Source organism: Clupea harengus, chromosome 24, assembly GCF_900700415.2.
Source record: "Clupea harengus chromosome 24, Ch_v2.0.2, whole genome shotgun sequence".
Taxonomy (NCBI): Eukaryota; Metazoa; Chordata; class Actinopteri; order Clupeiformes; family Clupeidae; genus Clupea; species Clupea harengus.
The window spans coordinates 12,443,286-12,470,704 of record NC_045175.1 but is presented as its reverse complement, the minus strand read 5'-3'; the positions used below and the strand labels follow the sequence as shown (position 1 = coordinate 12,470,704).

Sequence of the window (27,419 nt, the reverse complement as noted above, 5' to 3'; positions counted from 1 at the left end):
ATAAGTATCACAGCAAGATCAGAAACATCCCATAATATTTGCAACTGGGTGGAATACGGTGAGTTGGTAATTATGACCTGGTCATCAGTCGTGGCACTGAAGTTCCTTGCAGCTTTAACCCTTTGATACACAAGCTATGCAAACCCCTTCTAAGACACAACATGGGTCAAAAATGACCCGTATTGACTTTTAATGTTATTTCATAAAAAAAAATATTTTTTTTTGCTATATTTTTGAAAATCAATTAATTTCATCATTTAATATTACAAGTATTCATTAAATATCTTGTTTTTGATTACCACAAATCATATTTTTGGTCATCAGTCGTGGCACCGAAGTTCCTTGCAGCTTTAATTTGTGTCAGTTATGCGCCTGCTGGCAAATGATCCATCTGTGTTTGATGGCCAAGTAAGCGGAGCAGATCTTCTGCACCTGCAGCAGAGATGGTGAGATATGGTCGTTTTTTTCTAATTCTCATGTAAAGTAGTATTTATTGTTACACCATGCTTTTTATTGCTCTTAGCTTGACTGTTCTCTCCCTTGTACGTCGCTTTGGACAAAGGCGTCTGCTAAATGACTAAATAAATAAATAAATAAAATAAAAATAAAGTTACTCAAGGGTGATCCCTATTTTGGGGGGATAAGTACATCTTCATGGCAAGTTTCAGACAGAACATCTATGCTGTATTTGATCAGTTATAGAAAGAAAATGACTATTGAATACTTGCTAGAGAGTTTGGGTACGCAAGTAAAGCACAGCGTGTTTTAGACCTGTAACCATGAAATGTGACACTATGAAACAAAGGCACAGAAAAGGATAAATAAGGCACCGAACAAGCAGGCTGCAGAAACCATATTTCAGAATATTCCTGCATCGATATCAGCTTAAGTACGAATCTGTGAATATTGATGTTATGGTGCTCTAACACATACACGTGTATTGTAACGCACGTGCCCTCTTGAGAATAGAAAGTGGGACTAGAGCTTTCATAGACAGTTTGGTGGCTCTTAAAAGAGCCTTTTGGTTTCTGAATAAAAATGTTTACTTATGCACGTTCCCCACGGATGCGACGGGCCAGCTGGATGTCCTTGGGCATGATGGTGACCCTCTTGGCGTGGATGGCGCACAGGTTGGTGTCCTCGAACAGACCGACCAGGTAAGCCTCGCTGGCCTCCTGAAGAGCCATGACGGCAGAGCTCTGGAAGCGCAGGTCGGTCTTGAAGTCCTGAGCGATCTCTCTGACCAGACGCTGGAAGGGCAGCTTGCGGATCAGCAGCTCAGTGGACTTCTGGTACCGACGGATCTCTCTCAGAGCCACGGTACCGGGCCTGTAACGATGGGGCTTCTTCACGCCACCGGTGGCTGGGGCGCTTTTGCGGGCAGCCTTGGTAGCGAGCTGCTTCCTTGGGGCTTTGCCTCCGGTGGATTTACGAGCGGTCTGCTTGGTTCTTGCCATGATGTTCAACGACTTCGAAGTACTGCGAGCAGTGTGAGTTTTGTTGACTCAAAGTGGCGATTTATACCGTCGAGCACATACTGCTCTCCAGCGATTGGGTGATAGTCATGAGCGTGCGGGACGATCATTGGTCAGAACAGGAAGGCGCCCAAGTAAACCCAACCCACAAGCTCGCGAATCTGTATGCTTTGTTTTTTCACTTCCGGTTCACTCTAACCAAAATCCCACATCATTACTAAGTGTATGTAAACTCTCTTTTGTGTAATAACTAAACGTCCTAAAACGTTTAAGTCGAATTGTAATGTGTACTAATAAACATGTGTACTTATATTTACTTATACTTACTTATATTTTTGGTTTGTGCCGCCCCGTGTAAATACCGTTCCTTCTGGAACGATGGCGTTTTGGTGCCATGACAACGAATAATAACATATTTGTGAACATAAAATGTTTTACAAAAGCCTCAAGCGATATCCAATCAGATTGCATGATTTGTGAATCCGTCTTATTGATTGGCTAGTCCCACGTGGTGTATCAAATCAAGCCACGCTTCTTTGAGGTTAGAAACAAACATGGCATCGGCGAGTAAACGACCACGCAGCGAGCAACAGCGATTTTCCCCACAAGAAGTAGTCGTTTTTATTATGAACGATGAGAGTGATGAAGAAAGTAGTGTAGATTCAGAGGTTGGTGGGATTTCTAGTGGAGAAGAGTTCGAATTGAACCAAGGATTGGAAGGAGAAAGCGCTGGAGAAAATGACTCCGACTCTGTTTCTGTCATAAGGTAAGTTTCATGGTAAATACACACACCCAAGAAGTACACTGAAATACATGCTTTCCTCATTTTTGTTTCTCGGAGTAAATAATAAACTTGATCAGTTTGTGTTCGGCTCTCAACTTGGCTAGATTGTAGCTTTATAAGACATTTTTGAGGGCGAACATTCACGTGTGTTTTTTCTTTTCCCGCGACTCGCTGTACTCACCTTGTACTATTAGCAAAGCACATTCTGTTTCCATCTTGGCGTTTGAAAGGCTTAAGCAAGCAGGGACTTACACGAAATTTAGAAGAAAAGGAGTATTTATTTTCCTTTAAACAGATTGTTCTAACCTAATTCATGAACAATTTTGACGGTTACTTATGGTTTCAGTATAGTTATGTCAATATTTCGTTGTTGATTTGAGACATAAAGGTTTTGTGTGCTTGTAATTTCACGTCTGTACAATAATATATATATATATATATATATATATATATATATATATATATATATATATATATATATACGTGTGTGTGTGTGTGTGTGTGTGTGTGTAAAAGAATAATACAAAATGAACTGGTTCTTTTTCTGATCAATTTCTGATTTTCAGCTTAGGTAATGGCGATATTAGCCACGAGGAGAGCAGCGATGAGGGTGCTCCTGAAATTCTGGCAGCCAACCCAAGACCAGCGAGAGGGAGAGGGGCAAGAGGCCGACAAGCCAGGAGAGTCGGACCAGTACAGAATCGGCACACAGGACACGGCAGCTATGATGACCCAGATCACCCAAATCAGCTTCCAGGTTTCTCACCAAGAAGACCTGCTGGCATTCATTTAGAGACACCTGTTCTTAGCGGGACTATGACACGGGCTCTCGATTTTTTCCAGTTATTTTTTTCTGCGCATATCCTTCAGGACATTTGTACTCACACTAACGCTTATGCGAGGCGTGTCATTGAGGAAAAGCCGTCTTATGCTGACAAGAGTGGGACGTGGACTGACACGAGCCCTGGAGAAATAAAGAAGATGATTGCCCTAATCCTCTACTGTGGTCTGGTGGATGTTAGCTCTTTCCATCGATACTGGAGCACGAAGACCCTGTACCACGGGCTTTGGGCCAGGTCTATTATGTCACGGGAGCGGTTCAAGGCCCTGATGGCCATGTTACATGTCGTGGACCCCAGTGCTGCTGAGGATGGAAATGATAAACTGAGAAAATTCAGAACTTTCCTCGACCATTTCAAGGAACGCTGCCAAGCTCTGTATCAGCCCTTTCAAAATGTGGCCGTGGAGGAGCGAATGGTGAAGAGTGAGCTCAGATCTGGAATTAGTCAATATATAAAAAACAAGCCAACAAAATGGGGGCTGAAGATATGGGTGCTAACCGATAGTAGCAACGGCTACACCTGTGATTTTGATGTGTACACCGGAAGAGATGCTGGACGACAACCCAGTGTTCATGGATTGGCATACGATGTTGTAATGACGTTGGTGCAGCCCCTGGTAAATCAAGGATACCACCTTTACTTTGATCATTTTTACACATCAGTTCAGCTGGTAAAGGACTTATTCCGACTCGACATCCCTTCAACCGGAACAGCGGCAGGGAACAGGAGAGGCTTTCCTGACGGAATGAAAGATGGAAAAAAGTGGGCAAAAAAGACGGAGCGAGGAAGCATGAGATGGGAAAGGGACGGAGAGTGTTTAGCGTTACAATGGGTGGATAATAGACCAGTCACCTTTTTATCCTCCATTGAAGCCGCTAATAACTTCGTCATGGTCACACGGAAACAAAAAGTTCAAGATAAGTGGACCAACGTTGAAGTGAAACAGCCGCGAGCCATACAAAATTACAATCACTACGTGAATGGAGTTGACAGATCTGACCGATTGATGTCAAGAAACAATTCTCTTCTGAAGTGTAGGAGGTGGTGGAAGGTGTTGTTTTCCCACGTGATTGACATTGCGGTTGTAAATAGTTTTATATTGTTTCAAATACACAGAGCTGCAAATCCAGACAACGATGACCTCAAGCGGCCTACAAAGTATTCGGTGGCGGAGTACAGAGAGGAGTTGGTCAGGCAGCTGGCAGAGTTCGAGGACTACGGAACACCCCCAGTCTACCGACCCCCCGCTGAACAACAACAAAAAGGGGAATATGAAACGGAGCATATCCCAAAGGTGTCTGATTTGAAGCGCAACTGCAAGGTGTGTTATGCTGCTACGGGAGTTGAGCTGAAGGTCAGGACGTACTGTGGTGCTCCTCAGTGTCAGGTTTACCTTCACCTAACAAATAAGCTCAATTGCTTCCAGATATGGCACAGCAACAAGCACAAGCACTGAGACAGGTGCGCTACCCATCCTCTCAAGCACAAGAACATTATTTATATTTTTTGCACTATCCACACCAGCAGCACAAGATCGCTTTCCTCCTGGACACAGACACTGTCAAAATCATTGCACATTACAATAGGGTCAGACCATTTTCCTGTATCTGGAAACACTCTGTGTGGAAATGTTCTCCCTATGTGTATGTGTATGTATATGTGATTTATGTATGTATGTCGGTGAGGTGTATATGTGTATAAGCTACTGGATGACCTAAATTTCCCTCGGGATTAATAAAGTATCCATCTATCATCTATCTATCTATGTGTATCGTGAGGTCATCGTTGTCTGGGTTTGCATCTCATTGTTTCCTTGTTCATCAGCCTTGCTCATTGGTATGGCAGTCAGAGTGCATGTTTGGCACCCTGTTGTAGACCCGGGTTCAAGTCCCGGTGGGGTGACTACGTTCTCCCTTCCCTATACAAACTGGAATAACATATTTTATCACACTGAATTATACTGGAACTACATATTTTGAAATGTACACAATGTGGAGGACGCCAGATATTGGGGCTGTAATATTTGAGGTTTTGCTCAGATCAAGCTGAAATTTTAGGAAGATATGGCTGATTGAGTATGTTTTAATGTATGTGCATAATTAATAAAAGATTGCATAAATATATATTTTTAATAGATTAATTCCATTGAAAAATGAAAAACGTTATGCTGTGTTGTACTCCTTACTATTAGCTTTAAAATGAGATATCACACATTAACATATGTTGCAAAGTGTTCTTACATCACGGCTTTAGTTGAAAGCACCCCTAATCGGTCATTTTGGGGGCCGCCAACAAAGGGTTAAAGCAAAATCAGGCTAATCCTTAAACTAGTGTAAGTGGTTAATCAAAACCAAATAAATTAAGCAAAATAATGAGTAATTTGATGTGGGAGCTGTATAGTTTAGAATGTGCCGTTTATAAAGGCCTTGTAATAAACTTGTAAACGGGTTATCTATATGAACTTTAATCTTTCTATAACAGACCATTGTTCTTACAGTTACACTATGCAACAATTTGAGATATGGTTTTATAGGCAACTGGTTTTGGTACCATCCTCAAATTAATTTTGATAGCATATGGCCATGTGAAGGACAGATAAACTGTGTCTTCCCCACTAGCCATCCAGGATATGCCCTATTGGTTATGTGTAACGGGCTGGTACACCCTGCAAATATGGAAGAAAAGAAAAGCTTTCACACGCATGTCATTGCCAGCTAAACTGCCAAAAGACACCAGTTAGTGTGTTGGCAAGCTTCTATCAGTGATGTGGCAGTTGGCAAGGTTTTTAAATGCCTTTTGGGTAGTTAGCTTACTAGTTTTGGAACAGAACTCCGTATTGCTGCTTTAACTGAGAATAACCGTAACCCTCGAGTTCAAGCTGCACACAATCAGGTAAAGAAACAGCTCCGACGATCGGGCAAGTACTGTTAAAGAAAGTGTGTTATCTTTACGATTAGCCAACCTTTTCTTTTTCAAATGAATTGAGGGCATTTGGTCATGTAAGGCACTTAAGCTGTTAGTGGTGATGCTTGTTTCACCGAAAACTATGAAGAAACAAATATGGAACGCTTTCAGATGATGAAGTGGGTGGCTCTTAAAAGAGCCTTTTGGTCGATGGCGAGCCGCGTTCACTTTACTTAGATTTCTCGGTCTTCTTGGGCAACAGCACTGCCTGGATGTTGGGCAGCACACCACCCTGAGCGATGGTCACTCCGCCGAGCAGTTTGTTCAACTCCTCGTCGTTGCGCACAGCCAGCTGCAGATGGCGGGGAATGATACGACTCTTCTTGTTGTCACGGGCAGCGTTGCCGGCCAACTCCAGGATTTCAGCGGTCAGATACTCGAGCACGGCAGCCATGTAGACCGGAGCTCCAGCTCCAACACGATGGGCATAGTTGCCCTTGCGGAGCAGCCTGTGAACTCGACCCACGGGGAACTGGAGTCCAGCCCTGGATGAACGTGTCTTGGCCTTTGCCCTGGCCTTTCCTCCGGTTTTACCTCTTCCACTCATGTTTCAAAGACGTGGTATGCTGACAAGTTGAGACTAGTTCTCAGATGCAAGTGAGGGGTTCTTATACTCGCCCAAGGATATTCCTTTTGCTGGCAAGCGATAGCTAAGAGCCAATCAGAAGGCGACTAGATTGCGACCATTCTACAGTCCTCTCAAAGGTCCTCTTTCCTGCTAAAAGAACCCCGAGCACGCACCAAAATCCTCACACTGATTTTCTTACTTGTGAAAAACAGAGAATGTCTGGAAGAGGAAAAGGCGGGAAAGGTCTTGGAAAAGGAGGCGCCAAGCGTCATCGCAAGGTTCTCCGTGATAACATCCAGGGAATCACAAAGCCAGCTATCCGCCGCCTGGCTCGCCGTGGTGGTGTGAAGCGTATCTCCGGCCTCATCTACGAGGAGACTCGTGGTGTGTTGAAGGTTTTCCTGGAGAACGTGATCCGTGATGCCGTCACCTATACCGAGCACGCTAAGAGAAAGACCGTCACCGCCATGGATGTGGTCTATGCTCTGAAGCGTCAGGGCCGCACGTTGTACGGCTTCGGCGGTTAAAGTGTACTCTACACTGCCCAACCAAAAGGCTCTTTTAAGAGCCACCCATTTCTTCCCTGAAAGTGGTTTTCCATGTTCTGTGAACATTTGTGTTTATAAATATTATGGAAGAAACATGTACTTAGTGTGTCAGTGCCTCCTCTACAGCAATCTCTAGTTTTGCAGATACATTGCGTACATTTGATGGATTTTAAGCGTCGTGAAGGTATTGACTTGTAGTTTGAATACAGCTTTTGTGGTAGATTAACCATGTCGCAGTTCTGTCCCTGTCATCATCACTATATTCTTGCCGACAATGAAATTCACAGGTGCAAACTAGTCACCTTTCTGCGAAATTCGCTGTCAAAATAGGTAGCGTTGGTACACTGCAAGAACGTTGCAGGCTATCTAGCGTAGGCTAACGTGCTAGCTAATGTTTCGACAGTTGGCTGACAGGTGCCTCGCAAGTCACATCAACCATTATTGCTGGTTACATTAACGGTGTTATCGGATAGTACAGTGTCTATTTCTCGATAACTTTTGAAAGATCTAGGCGAGAAAACTCCCAAAAATGTACTTTACATACAAGATACGGCCGTCAGCGTTTAGCTGCTAATAAGCTACATATAACGTTAGCATGCTGATATGAATTATATGGTGTGTCTGTAGAACATGAGTTGTCAACATAAACAATTGATTGTTGTTGAATTTGCACATGAACATATGTGGGACAAATAACCCACTGTGTATGCCTTGACGTTCATGGCTGGTGAGGCAGTAACTCTTTCAAAGTCAGATTTACAAATATATAAACCCAATAGAGTAGCTTAAATCACCATTCAATTGGCAGCTTGCACATTGACAGCACCCTGAGGGTTTCTACCTTTTCCTATATAATTGTATGAGTTAAATCGCGGAGACTATAACATCAGCTAAATAACTAGCTATCATTTCATGCAAATTGAACTCTTCCATTTAAATAGTTTAAGGTTATTAAAAGTGTCCTTTTGTATATTTGTGTGAGGAAGCTATCTGAAGAAATGCATCTCTCCCCCAAGGTAGTGAACAGGCGGGCGTCTTAAGCGGGTTGTTCCCTTTGAGGTACTTAATGAGGTATTAAATGAATGACAGATGAACACAACATTTTGAGGAAAGTGTTAATGTGCGCAAAACGACCTAAATACTTCCATGGTAAATGGAAAGGAAGCTACAAACAGACGTTGGAATGGCGTTCTGTGTAGCCCAATGAGCTGGTGCCATAGATTCGTCCACTTTCTACGAAGTAGCCAATCCCGGTTCGCTTCTGGATATGACGCAGGCGAATAGGGTCGTTTGGATGAAGGTACCACAGTGGCTCATTTGCATACGGTTTTGTATTTATAACGATGATCACTGTGTGAACATTAAACGATATCAACCATTGAAGCAACAATGCCTGAACCAGCGAAGCCAGCGCCTAAGAAGGGATCCAAGAAAGCCGTCACCAAGACGGCTGCAAAGGGAGGCAAGAAGCGCAGAAAGACAAGGAAGGAGAGCTATGCCATCTACGTGTACAAGGTGTTGAAGCAGGTCCACCCCGATACCGGTATCTCCTCTAAGGCGATGGGCATCATGAACTCTTTCGTGAACGACATCTTCGAGCGCATCGCCGGGGAGTCTTCCCGCCTGGCTCACTACAACAAGAGGTCCACCATCACCTCCAGGGAGATCCAGACCGCAGTGCGTCTGCTTCTGCCCGGTGAACTGGCCAAGCACGCCGTGTCCGAGGGAACCAAGGCCGTCACCAAGTACACCAGCTCGAAGTAAAGCTGACCCTTTATTGACACTCAACGGCTCTTTTAAGAGCCACCCACGTTCTCTGTTAAAAGCTTCCCATCTGCCAATTATATGTTTTGATCAGATGTCTTCACGGGAGTGAACATATACATCTTAAGGATTCACTACCGCAGGGTCGACTTAAGACTATAGCCTGCATGGAGAAAACCAAAAACAATTCCTAGTATCTGTATACATGGCGAAATAAAGTTGAATTGAATTGAATTCAGTGTGACCGATTGTTGGTACACTACATATATATCTTTACTGTGTGATGTCAAGCTTGGCCAAAAAAAATCTAGAGCGACGAATGTGTACTACATGATCCTCGTCACTGTTGAGCATACATGTCTCAAGACAACATGGCGTAACACTATAGTGAGAAACAACCTATTACTTATAACTATTCATCTCTGTTAAAGTGTTTGAATCTATTTTTGTGTGTGTCAGTTAACCTGCATATGTTTCCGTGAGATTAGTTCGTCTAACGTGAGCACTACATTTCCCTCGGGATAAATAAAGTGTCCATCCACTAATAGTGTGCTTAAATAGGTTTTTGTCAGATGCTTCTGTAAAACTAAATCATTTTAAGAGTAAAAACAAACCTATTATTGAACCAGTGCAGGTCGCACAGTCAACACACATAATAAAGAATAATGTAAGGAGTTAGAGAATTCTGCCTGAATAGTGTGGTTTTAAAACAATTACCTGTTGGTCTATCTGGTGTGTAGAGATGTACAGAACAAAATAATCTCAACATATACAAGCTGCATTGTTATGTCTACAAATCAGTATCATTACAATAATAAAATATACACCATCTTCACTCTCTCAGCAGGTTCACAGCCCTCTCTGACCAGGCTCCCTCTGGTGGTGATATTTATGTAGTGCAGCTGAGTTGCATTTTTAAATCCCCGTTTGGAACTCTGTTCTCTACAGACAGTCTCCCTCTTGTGGCAGCAGGGGGTATGACAGCCCGTCCGCGCCAGTAAAACGAGAAAGTGGCAGTTCACAGTGAGAAGCGACTGCACTTTTTCCCTCTAGTGGCGCAAATACCACACTTCAGCCTGGTGGCAACTTTAAAAAACAAACCTCGTCTGAAACTTCCCCTTTTCTGTGGACAGCCTCCACCTGTTACAGTTTTTTTACGATTGGATAAACACTAAAATCAAAAGTATTACACAATTATCAAAACCTTTACTCAAGGAGCAAAACAACGGCTCAGATTTACTTTACAAGGTTACTTGTTACTTGTTATATGGTATGTGTTATATGTTATTTTGGTATATGTTATTTGTGTTACCTGTTGTATGCCGTCTACTGCGTAGATGTTGGCTGCCAAGTCGTAAGAATTTCGCTGCGCTGAAGAAATTTGGTGTATGCGATAATAAACACTTTGACTTGACTTGACTTGAGATTTGCACTACTATAAGCACATGTCAACATCACACTTTTTGCAAAACAATACACACAAGTGATTTGCAAAACACTAAACACACTTGAATGCTTTAGACACAGAAGTATATCAAGAGGTCACTTCCTTGCAATTCCAAAACACTGTGTCAAATTACCACACTTATGAGCCTGTCAAATAACCACAGCCATCAAGTGCGCAAACACATGATTGCTTAACTGTAGACACACCAAACAGGTTTAAGCACTACAGAAATGCAGCAGATGAGTTAATCTGTCTTCAACCAAAATGGAAGGAGTCAGAAGAAGAAGAGTGAGGGTGAGAGGGGGAATCCACAGAGGAGGAGAAGGAGGAAGAGGAAGAGGCGGAGGCCATGCCAGAGGCTGAGGTCGAGGTGGATGTAGAGGAAGAGGAAGACCTGAAGCAGGAGGAAAACGTGCTCAAAGAAGAAGAAGACCAAATGTATCAAATAAACTTGAAAGGAGGATGGGGGCCCGTATTCACGCAAGAACAAGATCGAGAGATCATAAACATGGTTTTGGCAAATAATGCTATCAGGCTCAGAGAAATTCAAGCCAACATTATCGCGACCATGCCATTTTCAATACAGTAATGTCCATCAGGTCTCTCAGTCAACACTGGCACACATCCTAAAAAGACATCAGGGTAAAATGGAACAACTTTATTTGTACTGTATTTTTTTTTTTTTATGGAATTGTAACCTGTACTTGAAACATCATTTTACGTTTGTCTGATTTTTGCTGAGCTTACAGTGCTATGCACACTAATGATGTAGCATGAAAACTGGGACATGTTTGTTGTGATTCTCCATGTTGACATGTTGACTGATTTGGGTATATGGAGAGGATTAAATAATATTTTCATCAGTCTGCAGCATTGGTCTTGTGTAGTGTTTGTTGAATGTATTGTATATTTGCACTTTCTCTGTGTACTTCACTTACACTACTGTAATCACTAAGAAGTAGAATTGCTAAAAGTGTTTTAGGTTTATAACAGCAGTGTGTAAATGGTACAAACAGAATTCAGTCATATGCAACGTGTGTGTTTCATATGGTAACAAAATATGGTTTTGTTAGATTAGTGTATAGTTTTTACAAGAGTGTTCCATTTTGCAAAGGATCTGAGGTGTTTTGCTCATTGGGTGTGTGGTTGTGCTAATTGTGTGAGTGAAATGAAAAACAAAACAAAGCAGTCAAAATTGTGTTTAAGCAATCGAGAAAAACTGTAAGTAGGCTTATGCATTTGACATCGGTTTTGAGTCAGCTAAAATAATTTAAAGCAGATAAAAAAAATTATACTCAACATGTGCAAGCTGCATTGTTATGTCTACAAATCAGTAACATTACAATAATAAAATATACATCATCTTCACTTCTCTCTCAGCAGGTTCACAGCCCTCTCTGACAAGTCTTCCTCTGGCGGTGAAATGTATGTACTGCAGCTGAGTTGCATTTCTAAATCCCCGTTTGGAACTCTGTTCTCTACAGACAGTCTCCCTCTTGTGGCAGCAGTGGGGTAAGACAGCCCGTCAGCGCCACTTAAATGAGAGCGTGGAAGTTCACAGTGAGAATCTACTGCACTTTTGCCCTGTTATGTTCGTCCTCACTGTCTTCACTGCTTTCATCGGAGGAATGGTTGTCTTCCTCGCTCTAAAGAGCAAGTTCCTCCCGGATCTGGCTTAGAGTACCAGCAACAGAGATGGGTAGCGACATGTTGTTTCTCCTCAGTCTGTATGTACAGTTTAAGGCTATTAGCTAGCTTAGCTTAGCATAGCAACTAGACAATCACAGCAACCAGGATACACAGTCATAGCAGCTAGCACTAGCATAGCACAGTTTGCTGCTTGGCCTGAAGCAAAGTTCAATTTCTCAAAATCAGTTTACCAATAAAAGTCAACATTGGGTTTGATGCTAAGCCAGAAAAATGGCCACAATGTATTATTTAGTCTGTACTTTAACTGTTGTTAAAAGTCCAGAATGCCTCTTGAAACGGAAAAGGAGGTGGGATTTGGGGTGCAAAGACATACATACGGTAGATATTTAGATGTCTATGGTTGTGTGTGTGTGTGTCGGCTCGGTGGCTGTCACAATCACCCCACCCCTTTCCAGAATGTTAGCCAATCATGGCCAAGAAGAGCATGGCGCAATGTCGATTGTTTCATTGGGTGAAAGACAGTTGCTCATTTGCATATACTTTATTATATATATCTTTCGCACACTCCCAGTTTATCATATTCTTAACCCACATCTCGACTAACAATGCCTGAACCTGCGAAGCCAGCGCCCAAGAAGGGATCCAAGAAAGCCGTGACCAAGACGGCTGTTAAAGGAGGCAAGAAGCGCAGAAAGACCAGGAAGGAGAGCTATGCCATCTACGTGTACAAGGTGCTGAAGCAGGTCCACCCCGATACCGGTATCTCCTCTAAGGCGATGGGCATCATGAACTCTTTCGTGAACGACATCTTCGAGCGCATTGCTGGGGAGTCTTCCCGCCTGGCTCACTACAACAAGAGGTCCACCATCACCTCCAGGGAGATCCAGACCGCAGTGCGTCTGCTTCTGCCCGGTGAACTGGCCAAGCACGCCGTGTCCGAGGGAACCAAGGCCGTCACCAAGTACACCAGCTCCAAGTAAAGCGTTATCTTAACGCTCTCCAACTCAAAGGCTCTTTTAAGAGCCACCCACCTTTTCTGGGAAAAGTCATTCCAATGCCTAGAATAATCCTAACGCTAATGCCTTATACACAAGGTGTACGCACCTGCGCACTTACGGTGGGCATATTCATTATTGTGGTGTATAATCTTCAACTACCTGCTCAACGTTGTCATTCAAAAGATAGTAGCTGGTACGTACTGCCACTAATAGATAAATGTTGCATTAGGATTTGTGGAGGAACGTTGTACAAAATTGGTTTGTATTTAAACATGAAGCACATTCGCCATAAACATGTTGGTATACCTGGCATATTTTCACACATGGCTGGAAAGGTTCCCTATTCATTAAGATTAACAAAAAAAATCCGAACACTATTTGCTTTACTTGTATTAGTAAACTTTGGACATTTTTAAATAATCCCACGGGCGCATACATTTCCATTCAAACTCGGAGGACTTGAACGTGCTCCTGGGTGGCGATACTTGTTATGATTCATTGAAGCAGATACGGAATTATGTCTTCATTTTCCCTTTACAGCTAGTTGTAGGTAAGCTCATAGCGTGCAGAAGTAAAAGACATTTAACTTACTCTTAACAATTAGTTCGAAAGTCAGAATGAAGCCTTATGTGACAGTTTGGTGGCTCTTAAAAGAGCCTTTTGATTTCTAGAGGGAGAGATTAACTTAAGCACGCTCCCCACGGATGCGACGAGCCAGCTGGATGTCCTTGGGCATGATGGTGACCCTCTTGGCGTGGATGGCGCACAGGTTGGTGTCCTCGAACAGACCGACCAGGTAAGCCTCGCTGGCCTCCTGAAGAGCCATGACGGCAGAGCTCTGGAAGCGCAGGTCGGTCTTGAAGTCCTGAGCGATTTCTCTGACCAGACGCTGGAAGGGCAGCTTGCGGATCAGCAGCTCAGTGGACTTCTGGTACCGACGGATCTCTCTCAGAGCCACCGTACCGGGCCTGTAACGATGGGGCTTCTTCACGCCACCGGTGGCTGGGGCGCTTTTGCGGGCAGCCTTGGTGGCGAGCTGCTTTCTCGGGGCTTTGCCTCCGGTGGACTTGCGAGCGGTCTGCTTGGTTCTTGCCATATTGTACAGCTACTCACAAAAAATGTGTAGGTTTTCTATGTTAGATGTGACACTTTATACCTTCAAGAACTGACTACTCTCCGGCGATTGGGTGATAGTCATGAGCGTGCGGAACGATCATTGGCCAGAACGAGAAGGCGCCTAAATTTCAAACAAGTAAACCCAACCCACAAGCGCGCGAATAAATACTTTGTTTTCACTTTAACGGCCGGTTCATTTTCAACTTAAAAATACTTTTACAACATTAACGCCAGAGTAGAAGAAAATCCTTAATGTACAATAAACGAATTGTAGTAAATAAATAGTTCAATCACGTTTAGACTTGGTTTTCTATACCTTCCTGTCGAATGTAAATCTTCCTATACCATTGCACCTAACTGAAACAATGTTTAACGTTAGCCCTCGTGTTTGGGCGCTTAATAGACTAGCTAAATATATTCATGAAGTAAAGGAACAGCTCACATCAAAGGAGTATGATTTCGTTTAGGTTTGTTTTTATTTTATGTTTTTAAATGTAGCAGATGTTTTACAGTTGTGAGTAGTTGAATGGACAGGGTAGGCCTGTCAGGAACAAACACAGGAATGGGATATCTGCAGCTGTTTATCGAGCAAATAAAGTGGGTCAGTTAACACATGCACACGTCTCTTCCTCTCTCCCATTCCCCGTACAGCATCCACTTTGCAACGGTCACCTTTCAAAACATTACATACATCAATTATAAATGACGCACAGACTAATGAATATATATGGGTTAGACACAAATACGAAAGACAATATTAAGATTACAGCTATATGGAATATGCCTATAGGATATTTGTAATAAGCATAGAATGAATCATAGAAAAGACAATATATGCATGGAGTAAAATACACAAAATAAAATGAATTGTTACTCAGACTGATAATTGCGACTACTGAAGCCACAATACAAATTACTCTGATCATATATGTTTATTAATACCATCCATAACCGTCCACAACCACTTGCTCGAGCAGTACCATAGCTGGAGACAACATCACTTTCATTCCCACTGGATTGAAATGGAAGACCACTTGGAGAATCATTGGCAAATATATAATAGGTCAGGGGTCTTCATCCTTTTCAGCCCAAGGACCCCTTGGCTGAGAGGGACACTGAGCAGCGACCCCCACCGACCCACATTTACGCCTGATATTCATATATTTTATTTGGAACTAAGTGTCAAAGTCACACACACAACTTAAAACATTGATGCACAAGTGGCATATGATTATATTCTAGAAGGCCTCAGCAATGATAACATGAGAGTAAAAGGAATGTAGTAAAATACATGTTTATTTCAATCAAATGTAAAAAAACATCCTTACAAAAACCTACTTTCAGAGGAACTCAGACTTTGTACACATTGTAAAGATTTCGGAATTAGACATTTGAACCTGGTAAACATAGGTGTTAGCTATACATATGAGTTTAGCATTCAGAAAAGTGTCAGTCACACACACACACACACACACACACACACACACACACATGTTCAAACAGAATTACACATAATCTGTAACAGGGGTGCTTTACACAACTCGTTTCATTTTATTCTGTGTATTATTGACATTTTTCTCTCTTCTTACAGTTAGCCATCACTCTGTATTAAATGAGGGAGGGACAAGCATTTGAGTAGCTTGAGACGCTTAAGTATGGATGAAATACAGTACCAGTCAAAAGTTTGGATACACCTTTAATTTTTTGGGGAAGTTTTCTCTTTACTTTTATTATTTTTCTACATTGTAGATTAATACTGAAGACATTTAAACTATGAAATAACACACATATGGAATGATGTACTAAACAAAACAAGTGTTATCTACCATTTAGAAAATAATAAAAGTAAAAAATAAATTCTCAAAAAATGAGAAAGTGTGTCCAAACTTTTGACTGGTACTGTATCTCATACCTAGTGAGAGGCCTGACCCTAGTGAGAGGCCTGACCCTAGTGAGAGGCACAGAGCTGGTCTATTCTGGGGCAGATGGAGGTTTTGAGGCAGAGTGCCAAATCCGCCTCAGGCTTCAGTCTTGAACTGTATTCGCTCTTCAGGTAGACAAGAGAGGAAAATCCACTTTCACAAAGATGCGTAGTAGCGAACGGTAAAAGACTCCTCATCGCCTTTGCCGTCAATTGAGGGAAGTCTTTCTGGCAAGAAATCCAGAATTGGACGAGCGGTCTCGTTTCGTACGCATTCCTGCACGTGCTGTCGGTGGATAGGTCAATGAGCTGGTCTTCCTCCGTCACTGTTAAGTTTGAGCCATCTGCTGCACCATCTTTGAATGGGAACTGTATCCATGTCTTGTCTTTCCGCCACAACTCCGCTTCAGAGAAGTATTTCCCAAACTCATCATCGAGTGCCTCCAAATGTGAAACGATCGTGTGTGTCAGGTGAGGAGACAGCGCCGCAGATTCACATAACTCTTCCACGCTCGGAAACATGGAAAGAATGCCCTCTCTGACTCGACCCCTCCATCTTCTGATTTTTTTTAGAAAGCCCTCCATCCTGTCGTACAGCTGGTTGACGTGTGCGTCGCGTCGTCCTTGCATAGAGCTGCCGTTCAGTCTGTTCAGCTCACGGTAAAGGTCTGAAAGATACGCGAGCTTGGTAAGCCAGGCGTCGTCGCTGAAACATTCGGCCAGCTCGGCGGAGTCGTGGCACGCAAAAAAACCCCGGAGAGACGCGCGCAACTCGAACACGCGTGACAGCACGGCTCCGCGCGAAAGCCACCTGACCCCAGAATGACGGAGGAGCGCGGTGTGTTCTTCTCCTGTAGCATCACAGAGCGAGGAGAATAGATGCGTTTGTGAAGCCCTCTTCTCGACAAAATGGACCACTTTCACGACAGTGTCCATGACGTTGGACAATTCACCACTCATGTCTTTGGCCACAAGATTCTCCCGATGAAGCATGCAGTGTGTCCACATCAGTTGGGGCGCTGCATCTTTGACAAGCGCGATAAGTCCACTTTTTAAACCACACGTGGCTCTTGCACCGTCTGTGCACAGTGCGACACATTTTGGCCAAGGTATGTGATGTTCGTGGAAAAAATCGTCGATCGCTCTGAAAATCTCTGAACTTGTCGCACGTCCAGGCAGCTGCTTGCAGAATAGGAATTCCTCCTGCATCTCATCTTGGTCGACAAACCGCACAAACGCTAAAAGCTGAGCTTCGTCTGACACGTCAGTGGACTCGTCTAATTGCAGTGCAAAATAATCGGCCTTCAGGAGTTTCTCTACTAGTTGTGTCCTCACATCGGCCGCCATTTCATCAATACGGCGGGCAATGGTTGCGTCGGACAACGGGATGCTTCTCAGTTTTTCTTCGTACTCCTCATCCTTCCCCAACATTGCTTTGCACATAAGACTTACTGCAGGCAATATCAAGCTTTCCGCAATCGTGTATGGCTGTTTGGTCTGAGCGACACGTAATGCAACCTGATAAGAGGCTTTTAAAGCTGGCTCACTGACTGACTTCTGCCCCCATTTCCGCTTACGGCTATTCACAGGAGGGGTGTTGGCCTCCCCTGGTGCTTCATAATCATCGTCTTGTCCTTCATCACTGAAATAGAAAAGAGATTGTATACTCATTTATTTTCAAACACCAACAAGAACATGTTGCTCTCTTACTATCTGTTTCTATGATAATATATGATATATATATATATTTTTTTTTGCTAACTTGATCGTTTATGACTGAATATTTTAATCTGGAATGTTTCACATTCCACAACTGTAAAACATCTGGTACACTTTTACAACATTTTACTGTATTCTTTATGTAACAGAAAACAAAACAATATTATTATCCAAGTTCATTAGATACAATGTTAGATAAATAGATCCATTTATAAACAATTTACAAAGTGAAAATGTGCCTAAGATCAAGAACAACGGTATAGAATGTGAACAAGTTTGTTATGTTTCCCTCCGCTGATTGCTTCCCCCGAACCATCAAAACCTACTAATATTTTGCTTTTCTGTAATGCAGTACATTAAAAACAATTAAAAGTTGCTCTTTCATATAATGTTGAGGCACAAACATAGAAGTAAAAGCAGGTTCGGTCATTAACACCTGGCTAGTTTCAATCATTTACCCCTGACCAGTTTCGATTCACACCTATCATTCACGTTATAATATCATACATTAATGACTAACCACAGGGGTAAACTGATTTTAGTGTACGCCGTTTTGCATCACTGGCTGCACCAAGTGCCTATGTTTTACTTATCTTTGCGCCGACAACCACCTCCAAACATCGACAACAAACTTCTAAAGGCTTGTTGTTGTTCCTGGCATGTTAGATATTTAATCGTGGGCCTACTTTAACAGAATGACAGGTTTGATATAAGACAAGTGACTAGATAGCCTACTAGCTGGCTAACTGGCGCGCTAGTCTAGTCTGTTATGCTATTTCCACACGCTACGCCTAGCCAACTGCAGACAGTAGTAGCCTACAATAATTCACTCAACTCAGAGCATAATATGACGTTTTACTCCCTATAAGTTAATCAACACCATGCGTTACAAGAGCCAGTCAAGAAAATACAACTTACTCATCAGGGATATCCTCAACGGGGTCAGGACGAATAATGTCCACGCTGTCGTCACTACTTTCATCGGACGAATGGTTGTCCTCCTCGCTCTCCAGAGCAAGATCCATCGGGCATGGAGCATTAGCAGCAGAAATGGGGAGCGACATGTTGCTTCTCCTCAGTCTGTACGGAAACAAACAACCCACAATGTGGACTGGTTTATATTGGTGAAAATGACCGTTTACTCAGGGTTCCTCGCCACGTCATGCCCCCAGAGCAATCGCCGAATTACCATCTCTTACCATATGAATAGCCCTCGTTTGCTAATGGGTGGGCCATTAGGAGTTAAAACCTCGCTCAGAGACTGAAATGTGCAAGCTCTTGACAAAGTGCTAATTTCCTTTTTGTATACATTATAAAAGTCGAAGTCTTGGGGTTTTCTTTTTATGTCTCTAGGACAAAAAACTCGTGGAGCTTTAAAGGCATATTGACATCAAGAACAACATTTCCCACCAGTGAAGGGTTACAGTTTAAGGCTATTAGCTAGCTTAGCATAGCAACTAACGAATCACAACAACAAGGAAACACATTGATAGCAACTAGCATAGCACAGTTTGCTGCTTAGCCTGAAGCAAAATTTCTCAAAATCCGTTTACCATTAAAAGGCAATATTGGGTTTGATGCTAAGCCAGAGAAATGCCCACAATGTTTAATTCATTCTGTACTCTTACCGGAAACTTAATCAACTCTTGATTAAGAATGCCTCTTGAAAGGAAACGGAATAAGAGGTGGGGTTTGGGGTGCAAAGACATACATAGATATTTAGATGTCTATGGTTGGGTGTCTGTGTCGGCTCGGTTTGTTAGCCAATCATGGTCAAGAAGACCATGACGCAATGTCGATTGTTTTCATTGGGCGAAAGACAGTTGCTCATTTGCATATATTCTACTATATATAGCTTTCGCACACTCCTAGTTTATTCATCTCCCAAACCTACATCTCATCTGACAATGCCTGAACCAGCGAAGCCAGCTCCCAAGAAGGGATCCAAGAAAGCCGTCACCAAGACGGCTGCAAAGGGAGGCAAGAAGCGCAGAAAGACCAGGAAGGAGAGTTATGCCATCTACGTGTACAAGGTGCTGAAGCAGGTCCACCCCGATACCGGTATCTCCTCTAAGGCGATGGGCATCATGAACTCTTTCGTGAACGACATCTTCGAGCGCATCGCTGGGGAATCTTCCCGCCTGACTCACTACAACAAGAGGTCCACCATCACCTCCAGGGAGATCCAGACCGCAGTGCGTCTGCTTCTGCCCGGTGAACTGGCCAAGCACGCCGTGTCCGAGGGAACAAAGGCTGTCACCAAGTACACCAGCTCCAAGTAAAGCGTTATCTTAACGCTCTCCAACTCAAAGGCTCTTTTAAGAGCCACCCACCTTTTCTCGGAAAAGTCATTCCAATGTAAATTCTCCATTTATGTTAATGCGTTGTGACAATCTCCCCATACTGAAACCTACTATAAGCTAGCTATAAAAACCACTTAAAATCGAACACTATTTTAGTAACGTTTTGAAACGGCGCACACATAGGACATAGATCTGATGGCCTGTGATCACGTTTTTTACGATTAGATAAACACTCAAATCAGAAGTATTACACAATTATCAAAACCTTCACAGGAGCAAAACATCGGCCCAGATTTGCACCACTATAAGCACATGACAACATCGCACTTTTTGCAAAACAATTCACACATTGATTTGCAAAACACTAAACACACTTGTATACATTAGACACAGAAGTATATCAAGATGTTACTTCCTTGCAATTCCAAAGCACTGACTGTCAAATTACCACACCTATGAGCCAATGGTTAAACACAGCCATCAAGTGCGCACATGATTGCTTAATTGTGGACACATCAAAACAGGTTTAAGCACTATAGAAATGCAGCAGATGAGTTCATCTGTCTTCAACCGAAATGGAAGAGGAAGAGTGAGGGTGAGAGGGATTCCACGGAGGATGGAGGAGGAAGAGGCGGAGGTCATGCCAGAGGCCAAGTTGGAGAGGAAGAAGAAGACCTGAAGCAGGAGGCAAACTTGCTCAAACATGGTTTTGGCCAATAATGCTATCAGGCTCAGAGAAATTCAAGCCAACATTATCGGTGACCATGCCATTTTCAATACAGTAATGTCCATCAGGTCTCTCAGTCAACACTAGCACACATCCTAAAAAGACATCAGGGTAAAATTAAACAACTTTATTTGTACTGTATTTTACATTTGTCTGATATTTGCTGAGCTTACAGTGTTATGCACACTACTGTAGTAGCATGAAAACTGAGATTCTCCATGTTGACATGTTGACTGATTTGGGTATATGGAGAGAATTCAATTATATTTTCATCAGTCTGCCGCATTGGTCTTGAGTAGTTTTTGGTGAATTTATTGTATATTTGCACTTTCTCTGTGTACTTTACTTACACTACTCTAATCACTGAGAAGTAGAATTGCTAAAAGTGTTTTAGGTTTGCAACAGCAGTGTGTTACCAGTACAAACAGAATTCAGTCATATGCAACGTGTGTGTTTCATATGGTAACAAAATATGGTTTTGATAAATTTGTGTATAGTTTTTACAAGAGTGTTTCATTTTGCAAAGGATCTGAGGTGTTTTGCTAATTGGGTGTGTGGTTGTGTATGTAGTGTTTTGAAAAACCAAACCAAACCATCAAAATCGTGCTTAAACAATCGAGAAAAACTGTAATATCCCTTTCTGCATACTCGAGGCTATGGGTTGGTCGAATGATCGATGGCATCCCTTGGGTTATCAAGTGGGCGCCCTCCTTCTTTGATGTTTCGCTGATTGACCCACGACACCTCCGGAGGGTTGAGCAGGGAGATCCGGCGTCCTGGGCTCACTCCCTAGATGCCATCACTCATCCGAGAGCCCAAGTGCAGTATACCTGATCAAACTGATAGTTGAAAATATTATTTTGATTTTCTTTATCCACAGTGTTAGCATGGCTGCATGGTCGCAGTCATTTACGGCTAAAACGGTCATAGAGATGCTACATGAAGAAGAGGATGAGGAAGATGCTGATGACCTCTAGACCAGTGGTTCTTAGCCTGGGTTCGGTCGACACCAGGGGTTCGTTGAGTCACTCTCAGGGGTTCGGTAGGGGTCAAGACACACACAGTGTATAGCCCGGTTTACACTAGCAATGTCGGGCCGTTTTTATATATACCTATGTTTTGAACGAAGGGTTCGGTGAATGCACTGATGAAGTTTGCAGGGTTCAGTACCTCCAATAAGGTTAAGAACCATGCTCTAGACTATGTGCCACAGGGTCAAGCTGGAGTTGTGGGCGTGTCTAGGAATCCAGCTAGATGAAGAAGACTCCTTGGATGAGATAGAAGACTCGCCTGATGAGTCCCCTGAAGAGGATATTCAGACTGACTGAGTAAAAAGGGTTCTTACTGGAATGATCATCCCCCCATTCAGGGCAGAGCCAGAGGCTGAGAAGCTCCTCGAGAAGAACCTGACCAGAATCAGAATCAGAATCAAAATCAGAATCAGAATCAGGTTTTATTGGCCAAGTAAGTTTGCACAAACAAGGAATTTGTCTTGGTGGACAAAGTGGCTCTCAGTGTGCTTACACATATTACACAAAATATACAATCACAACACAAAACAATACAACAGTGCAAAACAATACAACAGTGCAATGGTCTAACAGTCCGAGAAGTCTATAAAAGTATATACAAGGAGGAATAGTGCAAAGAAGATGAGAGTCCAGAAAGTGCAGGAATAAATAAATACTATTCGGTATGAGTATGACGGTTATACAGTAAGGGTGAAATAAATAAATATGGTTGAGGGAGTAATTGTACAATAGTTATTATGATGATCCAGGGTTATTTCACAGTGCCACAATGTGTTAGCTGTTCATAGGACCATGGAGACTCTTCGCCAGAGTAACGAAGCCGTACATACCGCCTGTCATTAACCCATCCAAATTCGAGGGAGAAGCACAGCTCCGAATTTGGATTCAGTGGTAACATGACCATGGTGAGCTATGTGCCGCTAAAAAAGGGGAAGGCTGTTAATGTCCTCCTGAGCACCATGCATGACGACGGAGCAGGGGATGACAACAGTGTGAGGAAGAAACCAGAAGTCATCCAGTACTTTAACGTAACAAAATAAGGAATGGACACAATGGATCAGGGGCGTGTGTGTGTGTGAAGAAATCGTTTAGTAATCAGAAGGTTGCTAGTTCGATTCCCTGTCGAAGCGTCCTTGAGCAAGACACTGAACCCCTAATTGCTCCTGATGTGCTGTGTGTGTGTGTGTGTGTGTGTGTGTGTGTGTGTGTGTGTGTGTGTGTGTGTGTGTGTGTGTGTGTGTGTGTGTGTGTGTGTGTGTGTGTGTGTGTGTGTGTGTGTGTGTGTGTGTGTGTGTGTGTGTGTGTGTGTGTGTGTGTGTGTGTGTGTGTGTGTGTGTGTGTGTTACAGGAGGTAAAGAAGTCGTTTAGTAATCAGAAGGTTGCTAGTTCGATTCCCTGTCGAAGCGTCCTTGAGCAAGACACTGAACCCCTAATTGCTCCTGGTGTGCCATCAGTGTAAATGTAAAATGTGTATACATTGTAAGTCGCTTTGGATAAAAGCGTCTGCTAAATTACTAAATGTAAATCAGATGGTGGCCCATGGTGCTCTGGCACAATGTGCTGGATGTTGCCACCCTCAATGCCTACACCAACTTCACTGCACAACACCCTGATTACATGGGTGGTTTGACCAAAAGCACAGCTGGGCAAAGAGCTTGTCATGCCACATATAAAGGGGCGCATGGAGGGCACGCCCCACCACTAAAAGCACATTACAGATGCAATGGAAAAATGTGGGATGAAAAATAATAATAACCGCAGCCGCCACAAGAGGACATCAGACAGGAGGGCCAAGTAAAGAGGACGAGGAGCCAGATCTGCCCAGCGACCGAAAAGCCAGCATCTTGTGTTTGCAATTTGCGCTGTACCCATATCATTTTTTTTTATCAGTTTTCTTCCCTTTTATTCTTACAGTTCATCGGTTGTATGGTGTATGTATGTTATGTGTGAGTGTGACGAAGTGACAAATACACACTGAAAATATTAAATGTATTATTGTTTGGTCCAAATCACTACTTAAATAATCATTTTCAACAAAATCACTATTAAACATGTCTTTCTTTTTTTTTTGACCCATGTGTTTAAACTTGATGTAACAATACAAAAACTCATAAATTAAGAAAGGAAAAATGAAAATAATGATTTGTGGTAATCAAAAACAATACATTTAATGAATATTTTGAATATTAAATGATGAATTGATTTCCAAAAACATAGCAAAGGTACACTCAACCATGCATGAAATAACATAAGTCAATGTTGTGCCTTAGAAGGGGTTTGTGTAGCTTGTGTATCAAATGGTTGATATTTTAGTAACAAAACGATAGGGTTACATGACCACTACTATAGATTAATATTAACTTAAATGGATCCTTCCCATCCCGGTCACCACCTATTCCAATGACTCCCATCTGGCAGAAGGTTCCGGGCTATAAAGACCAAAACCTCTAGGTGGCTCTATGAAGGGCCCTTTTATGGTCGCCAAGTAACTTTAACTTTAACTAGATTTCTCAGTCTTCTTGGGCAGAGGCACAGCCTGGATATGATTAGCCAACACAGCTTTTTAAAATGAATTACGAGGTCATTTGGTCATGTAAGGGCCACTTAGGCTGTTAGCAGTGGTGTTTGTTTTAGGTGATCCATCAAAAATTATAAAGAAACAAATATGGAACGCTTTCAGATGATGAAGTGGGTGGCTCTTAAAAGAGCCTTTTGGTCGATGCCGAACAGTGGTCACTTTACTTAGATTTCTCGGTCTTCTTGGGCAACAGCACAGCCTGGATGTTGGGCAGCACACCACCCTGAGCGATGGTCACTCCGCCGAGCAGTTTGTTCAACTCCTCGTCGTTACGCACAGCCAACTGCAGATGGCGGGGAATGATACGACTCTTCTTGTTGTCACGGGCAGCGTTGCCGGCCAACTCCAGGATCTCAGCGGTCAAATACTCGAGCACGGCAGCCATGTAGACCGGAGCTCCGGCTCCAACACGATGGGCATAGTTGCCCTTGCGAAGCAGCCTGTGAACTCGACCCACGGGGAACTGGAGTCCAGCCCTGGATGAACGTGTCTTGGCCTTTGCCCTGGCCTTTCCTCCGGTTTTACCTCTTCCACTCATCGTTACGTGTATTTTTCTGTTCTACGAAATTGAAAATGGAGTCTCCTCTGAAGGTCGGAGAGTCTTTATAAAGAATGAAGGCAGTTTTTCATTCGCTGACACACTAATGCGTAGAGCCAATTACAGAGCGCTCACACGGTTCCAACGGATGGCGGAGGAGGAGTCTGGCGCATGGGGTTGTGTTGATACCAGAGACGTTATAGTGAGATTGACAGGTCAACAAACCAATCATGCCACTTGCAAGCTGTTAGTCAGTAGCAGTAGTAGCATGCTAACATTAGACAGGTGACAAAGACACCTCGCAAATCCTATCAGACGTATTTTTCAGTTACAATAAAGGGGTTTTTACATTGTACACTGTCTATTTCTCGGTAACTTTTAAAAAATCTAAGGAAAAAAAAGTCAAACAAACAACCTTTGGGTACAAATACGACCATCTACGGAGTTTGGTCCGCCATCTTTTTTTTTTGAGCTTCCCGCTTTTCAGACGTGAGCATAAACGCGATCTGATTGGCTAGCACCTGTGCTGTCAGTTATGCATGAAAGGCAATTTGATTGGCTGACGCATGTGTTGCCTCTCGAAAAGTTGAACATTTTTCAACTCTTGCTGCAAGCAACTCAACGGAACCCAACGGAGCCACAATTAAGTTCGGCAAAGAATGACGTCACCCCATTCAAAGTGAATGGGGAAGCGTCAACCTTGCCGGATCAACGCATTCCCACGCTACAGTTTGCATCCCAGTCGAGTCTGTCATTGTAACGTGTTCAACTCTTTGTTATATCTGACCGCCCTTTTTGTTGGATTATATTGCAGATATTTCTTACAATTTATAAGAGGAAAATACTTTATGTTATGGCTTCATAGGTGTCAAATTAAACGTATCTGTATGCATCCTTGATTTTTCAAGTCACACCTCACCATTTTTAGTAACATCAGGCCAACAGTTCAGGTATTATCCTTACCGCAGTAACTAACTAGCGCCGACACAATGCGTGTATGACTTTTTGTCAACATTAGAATGTGTTTTTGTGTATTTATCCAATGATGCTGGTAAGGCTTATGATTTAACTGTATCAAGTATAATTATGAACCAGCTGTACTTCATATAAATGGTGGTTGAAACAAGGGCTCACTGAAATCACTCATTCATCTACTGGTTAGTTGATTTAAACTATGAATACCAACTAATATGAACTTTCGTTATATATATATATATATACATATACACTTCAGTTGGCCAAGTTATTATTTTGTACAGTGAATAGGGAGCCTGAACATATGAAACATACTACTGAACCTACCATAAAAGCGTTCGGTCAGTGTGTTTGGAACAAGGACTTTCATGACATAAGTGGGTGGCTCTTAAAAGAGCCTTTTGATTCATGGTGAAGAATGTAGGTCTCCACTTTACTTCTTCTTGGGAGCTGCCTTTTTGGGTTTGGCGGCTTTAGGCTTAGCTGCCGCCTTGGGCTTTGCTGCCTTTGCCTTCTTAGGGCTCTTCGCTGCCTTCTTGGGTGCAGCGGGCTTCTTAGCCTTTTTGGGGCTCTTGGTGGCCTTCTTGGGGGCTGCGGGTTTCTTCGCCTTCTTCGCCGGAGACTTCTTAGCAGCAGCGGGCTTCTTAGCCACTGCCTTCTTGGGGCTCTTGGTGGCCTTCTTTGCTGCGGCGGGTTTCTTAGCAGCCGGCTTCTTCGCCTTGGGTGCAGCCTTCTTAACGGGCTTCTTCTTGACCTCTGCCTGCTTGTTCAGCTTGAAGGAGCCGGACGCCCCGGTGCCCTTGGTTTGGAGCAGAGTTCCCTTGGAAACGAGACTCTTGATGGCCAACTTCACGCGAGTATTATTCTTCTCTACGTCGTATCCGCCAGCCAAAAGCGATTTCTTCAAAGCTGCCAGAGAAACTCCTTTTTTCTCCTTCGATGCAGTCACAGCCTTCACGACCAACTCACCGACGCTGGGTCCAGCTTTCTTGGGACGAGGTGCCGCCTTCTTCTTTGGAGCCTTTACGGGGGCTGGTGCGGCCGCGGGAGCAACTTCTGCCATGGTGAGGATGTAAGTACGTACTCTGTGAGAAACAAGTGCGAGAATGACACGCGTGACACGGTTGGCCAACATTATCCTCCACATGAGAACCTTATAGACTCAACGGCATCAACTCCGAGGCTCAGCGCGTCCCTGAAATTCTCTAGGTTGTGTTTTCTCTTCTGACACACAAGGGCATTATTATCTCAAATGTGACATTAAAATGAAAAGAAAGTGCTGAATGCATGAGAGTAAATGTTCATCTTTTAAATCAGCAAACTTTATTTGATTATAAGTTTGTCACGGAGTTACAACAAACTGAAAACGGCATGCTGTAACGAGGACATGGAGCTTCCAATATTGAACTGCACACATAATTACACATATTAAAACTATAAAACGAAATATAACATGAAGTCCGGACCTCTG

The 27,419-nt window shown here is 43.0% G+C and overlaps 11 protein-coding genes across 11 annotated transcripts; 5 read left to right on the top strand and 6 right to left on the bottom strand.

Moving 5' to 3' along the window:
• Nucleotides 1-992: 992 nt before the first annotated feature.
• LOC116219262 (histone H3) lies at nucleotides 993-1,500 on the bottom strand. The gene has a single exon (XM_031562453.2). It carries the CDS (start codon nucleotides 1,455-1,457, stop codon nucleotides 1,047-1,049), a length of 411 nt encoding a protein of 136 aa, XP_031418313.1. The 5' UTR covers nucleotides 1,458-1,500; the 3' UTR covers nucleotides 993-1,046.
• A 462-nt stretch (nucleotides 1,501-1,962) lies between these two features.
• LOC122128746 (piggyBac transposable element-derived protein 4-like) lies at nucleotides 1,963-4,557 on the top strand. The gene is made up of 2 exons (XM_042703478.1): nucleotides 1,963-2,241; nucleotides 2,826-4,557. The coding sequence occupies exons 1-2, from the start codon at nucleotides 2,030-2,032 to the stop codon at nucleotides 4,555-4,557; spliced, it is 1,944 nt and encodes a 647-aa protein (XP_042559412.1). The 5' UTR covers nucleotides 1,963-2,029.
• A 1,626-nt stretch (nucleotides 4,558-6,183) lies between these two features.
• LOC105891696 (histone H2A-like) lies at nucleotides 6,184-6,612 on the bottom strand. Its single transcript, XM_012817876.3, has one exon. It carries the CDS (start codon nucleotides 6,610-6,612, stop codon nucleotides 6,235-6,237), a length of 378 nt encoding a protein of 125 aa, XP_012673330.1. The 3' UTR covers nucleotides 6,184-6,234.
• Nucleotides 6,613-6,835: 223 nt separating this feature from the next.
• LOC122128802 (histone H4) lies at nucleotides 6,836-7,425 on the top strand. The gene has a single exon (XM_042703620.1). It carries the CDS (start codon nucleotides 6,849-6,851, stop codon nucleotides 7,158-7,160), a length of 312 nt encoding a protein of 103 aa, XP_042559554.1. The 5' UTR covers nucleotides 6,836-6,848; the 3' UTR covers nucleotides 7,161-7,425.
• Nucleotides 7,426-8,550: 1,125 nt separating this feature from the next.
• On the top strand, nucleotides 8,551-9,783 carry LOC122128801 (histone H2B 1/2-like). Its single transcript, XM_042703619.1, has one exon. It carries the CDS (start codon nucleotides 8,571-8,573, stop codon nucleotides 8,943-8,945), a length of 375 nt encoding a protein of 124 aa, XP_042559553.1. The 5' UTR covers nucleotides 8,551-8,570; the 3' UTR covers nucleotides 8,946-9,783.
• A 2,821-nt stretch (nucleotides 9,784-12,604) lies between these two features.
• Nucleotides 12,605-13,115, top strand: LOC105910559 (histone H2B 1/2-like). The gene has a single exon (XM_012839286.3). It carries the CDS (start codon nucleotides 12,648-12,650, stop codon nucleotides 13,020-13,022), a length of 375 nt encoding a protein of 124 aa, XP_012694740.1. The 5' UTR covers nucleotides 12,605-12,647; the 3' UTR covers nucleotides 13,023-13,115.
• Nucleotides 13,116-13,285: 170 nt separating this feature from the next.
• On the bottom strand, nucleotides 13,286-14,139 carry LOC105910560 (histone H3). The gene has a single exon (XM_012839288.3). The coding sequence runs from the start codon at nucleotides 14,134-14,136 to the stop codon at nucleotides 13,726-13,728; it is 411 nt and encodes a 136-aa protein (XP_012694742.1). The 5' UTR covers nucleotides 14,137-14,139; the 3' UTR covers nucleotides 13,286-13,725.
• Nucleotides 14,140-16,104: 1,965 nt separating this feature from the next.
• LOC122128745 (zinc finger BED domain-containing protein 5-like) lies at nucleotides 16,105-19,288 on the bottom strand. Its single transcript, XM_042703477.1, has 2 exons — nucleotides 18,715-19,288; nucleotides 16,105-17,719 (listed from the first exon to the last, which is right to left on the bottom strand). The coding sequence occupies exons 1-2, from the start codon at nucleotides 18,858-18,860 to the stop codon at nucleotides 16,105-16,107; spliced, it is 1,761 nt and encodes a 586-aa protein (XP_042559411.1). The 5' UTR covers nucleotides 18,861-19,288.
• A 400-nt stretch (nucleotides 19,289-19,688) lies between these two features.
• LOC105910555 (histone H2B 1/2-like) lies at nucleotides 19,689-20,101 on the top strand. The gene has a single exon (XM_012839283.3). It carries the CDS (start codon nucleotides 19,704-19,706, stop codon nucleotides 20,076-20,078), a length of 375 nt encoding a protein of 124 aa, XP_012694737.2. The 5' UTR covers nucleotides 19,689-19,703; the 3' UTR covers nucleotides 20,079-20,101.
• Nucleotides 20,102-24,575: 4,474 nt separating this feature from the next.
• On the bottom strand, nucleotides 24,576-25,016 carry LOC105910553 (histone H2A-like). The gene has a single exon (XM_012839281.3). The coding sequence runs from the start codon at nucleotides 24,971-24,973 to the stop codon at nucleotides 24,596-24,598; it is 378 nt and encodes a 125-aa protein (XP_012694735.1). The 5' UTR covers nucleotides 24,974-25,016; the 3' UTR covers nucleotides 24,576-24,595.
• Nucleotides 25,017-26,335: 1,319 nt separating this feature from the next.
• On the bottom strand, nucleotides 26,336-27,049 carry LOC105910552 (histone H1-like). The gene has a single exon (XM_012839280.3). The coding sequence runs from the start codon at nucleotides 27,009-27,011 to the stop codon at nucleotides 26,382-26,384; it is 630 nt and encodes a 209-aa protein (XP_012694734.2). The 5' UTR covers nucleotides 27,012-27,049; the 3' UTR covers nucleotides 26,336-26,381.
• Between the last annotated feature and the right edge of the window lie 370 nt (nucleotides 27,050-27,419).

Coding starts and splice junctions, on each gene's coding strand:
- LOC116219262 (XM_031562453.2), bottom strand. CDS start 1,457: ATGGCAAGAACCAAGCAGACCGCTCGTAAATCCACCGGAGGCAAAGCC.
- LOC122128746 (XM_042703478.1), top strand. CDS start 2,030: ATGGCATCGGCGAGTAAACGACCACGCAGCGAGCAACAGCGATTTTCC. Junction 2,242..2,825: donor GACTCTGTTTCTGTCATAAG/GTAAGTTTCATG, acceptor TCTGATTTTCAG/CTTAGGTAATGGCGATATTA.
- LOC105891696 (XM_012817876.3), bottom strand. CDS start 6,612: ATGAGTGGAAGAGGTAAAACCGGAGGAAAGGCCAGGGCAAAGGCCAAG.
- LOC122128802 (XM_042703620.1), top strand. CDS start 6,849: ATGTCTGGAAGAGGAAAAGGCGGGAAAGGTCTTGGAAAAGGAGGCGCC.
- LOC122128801 (XM_042703619.1), top strand. CDS start 8,571: ATGCCTGAACCAGCGAAGCCAGCGCCTAAGAAGGGATCCAAGAAAGCC.
- LOC105910559 (XM_012839286.3), top strand. CDS start 12,648: ATGCCTGAACCTGCGAAGCCAGCGCCCAAGAAGGGATCCAAGAAAGCC.
- LOC105910560 (XM_012839288.3), bottom strand. CDS start 14,136: ATGGCAAGAACCAAGCAGACCGCTCGCAAGTCCACCGGAGGCAAAGCC.
- LOC122128745 (XM_042703477.1), bottom strand. CDS start 18,860: ATGTCGCTCCCCATTTCTGCTGCTAATGCTCCATGCCCGATGGATCTT. Junction 17,720..18,714: donor GTTGAGGATATCCCTGATGA/GTAAGTTGTATT, acceptor TTTCTATTTCAG/TGATGAAGGACAAGACGATG.
- LOC105910555 (XM_012839283.3), top strand. CDS start 19,704: ATGCCTGAACCAGCGAAGCCAGCTCCCAAGAAGGGATCCAAGAAAGCC.
- LOC105910553 (XM_012839281.3), bottom strand. CDS start 24,973: ATGAGTGGAAGAGGTAAAACCGGAGGAAAGGCCAGGGCAAAGGCCAAG.
- LOC105910552 (XM_012839280.3), bottom strand. CDS start 27,011: ATGGCAGAAGTTGCTCCCGCGGCCGCACCAGCCCCCGTAAAGGCTCCA.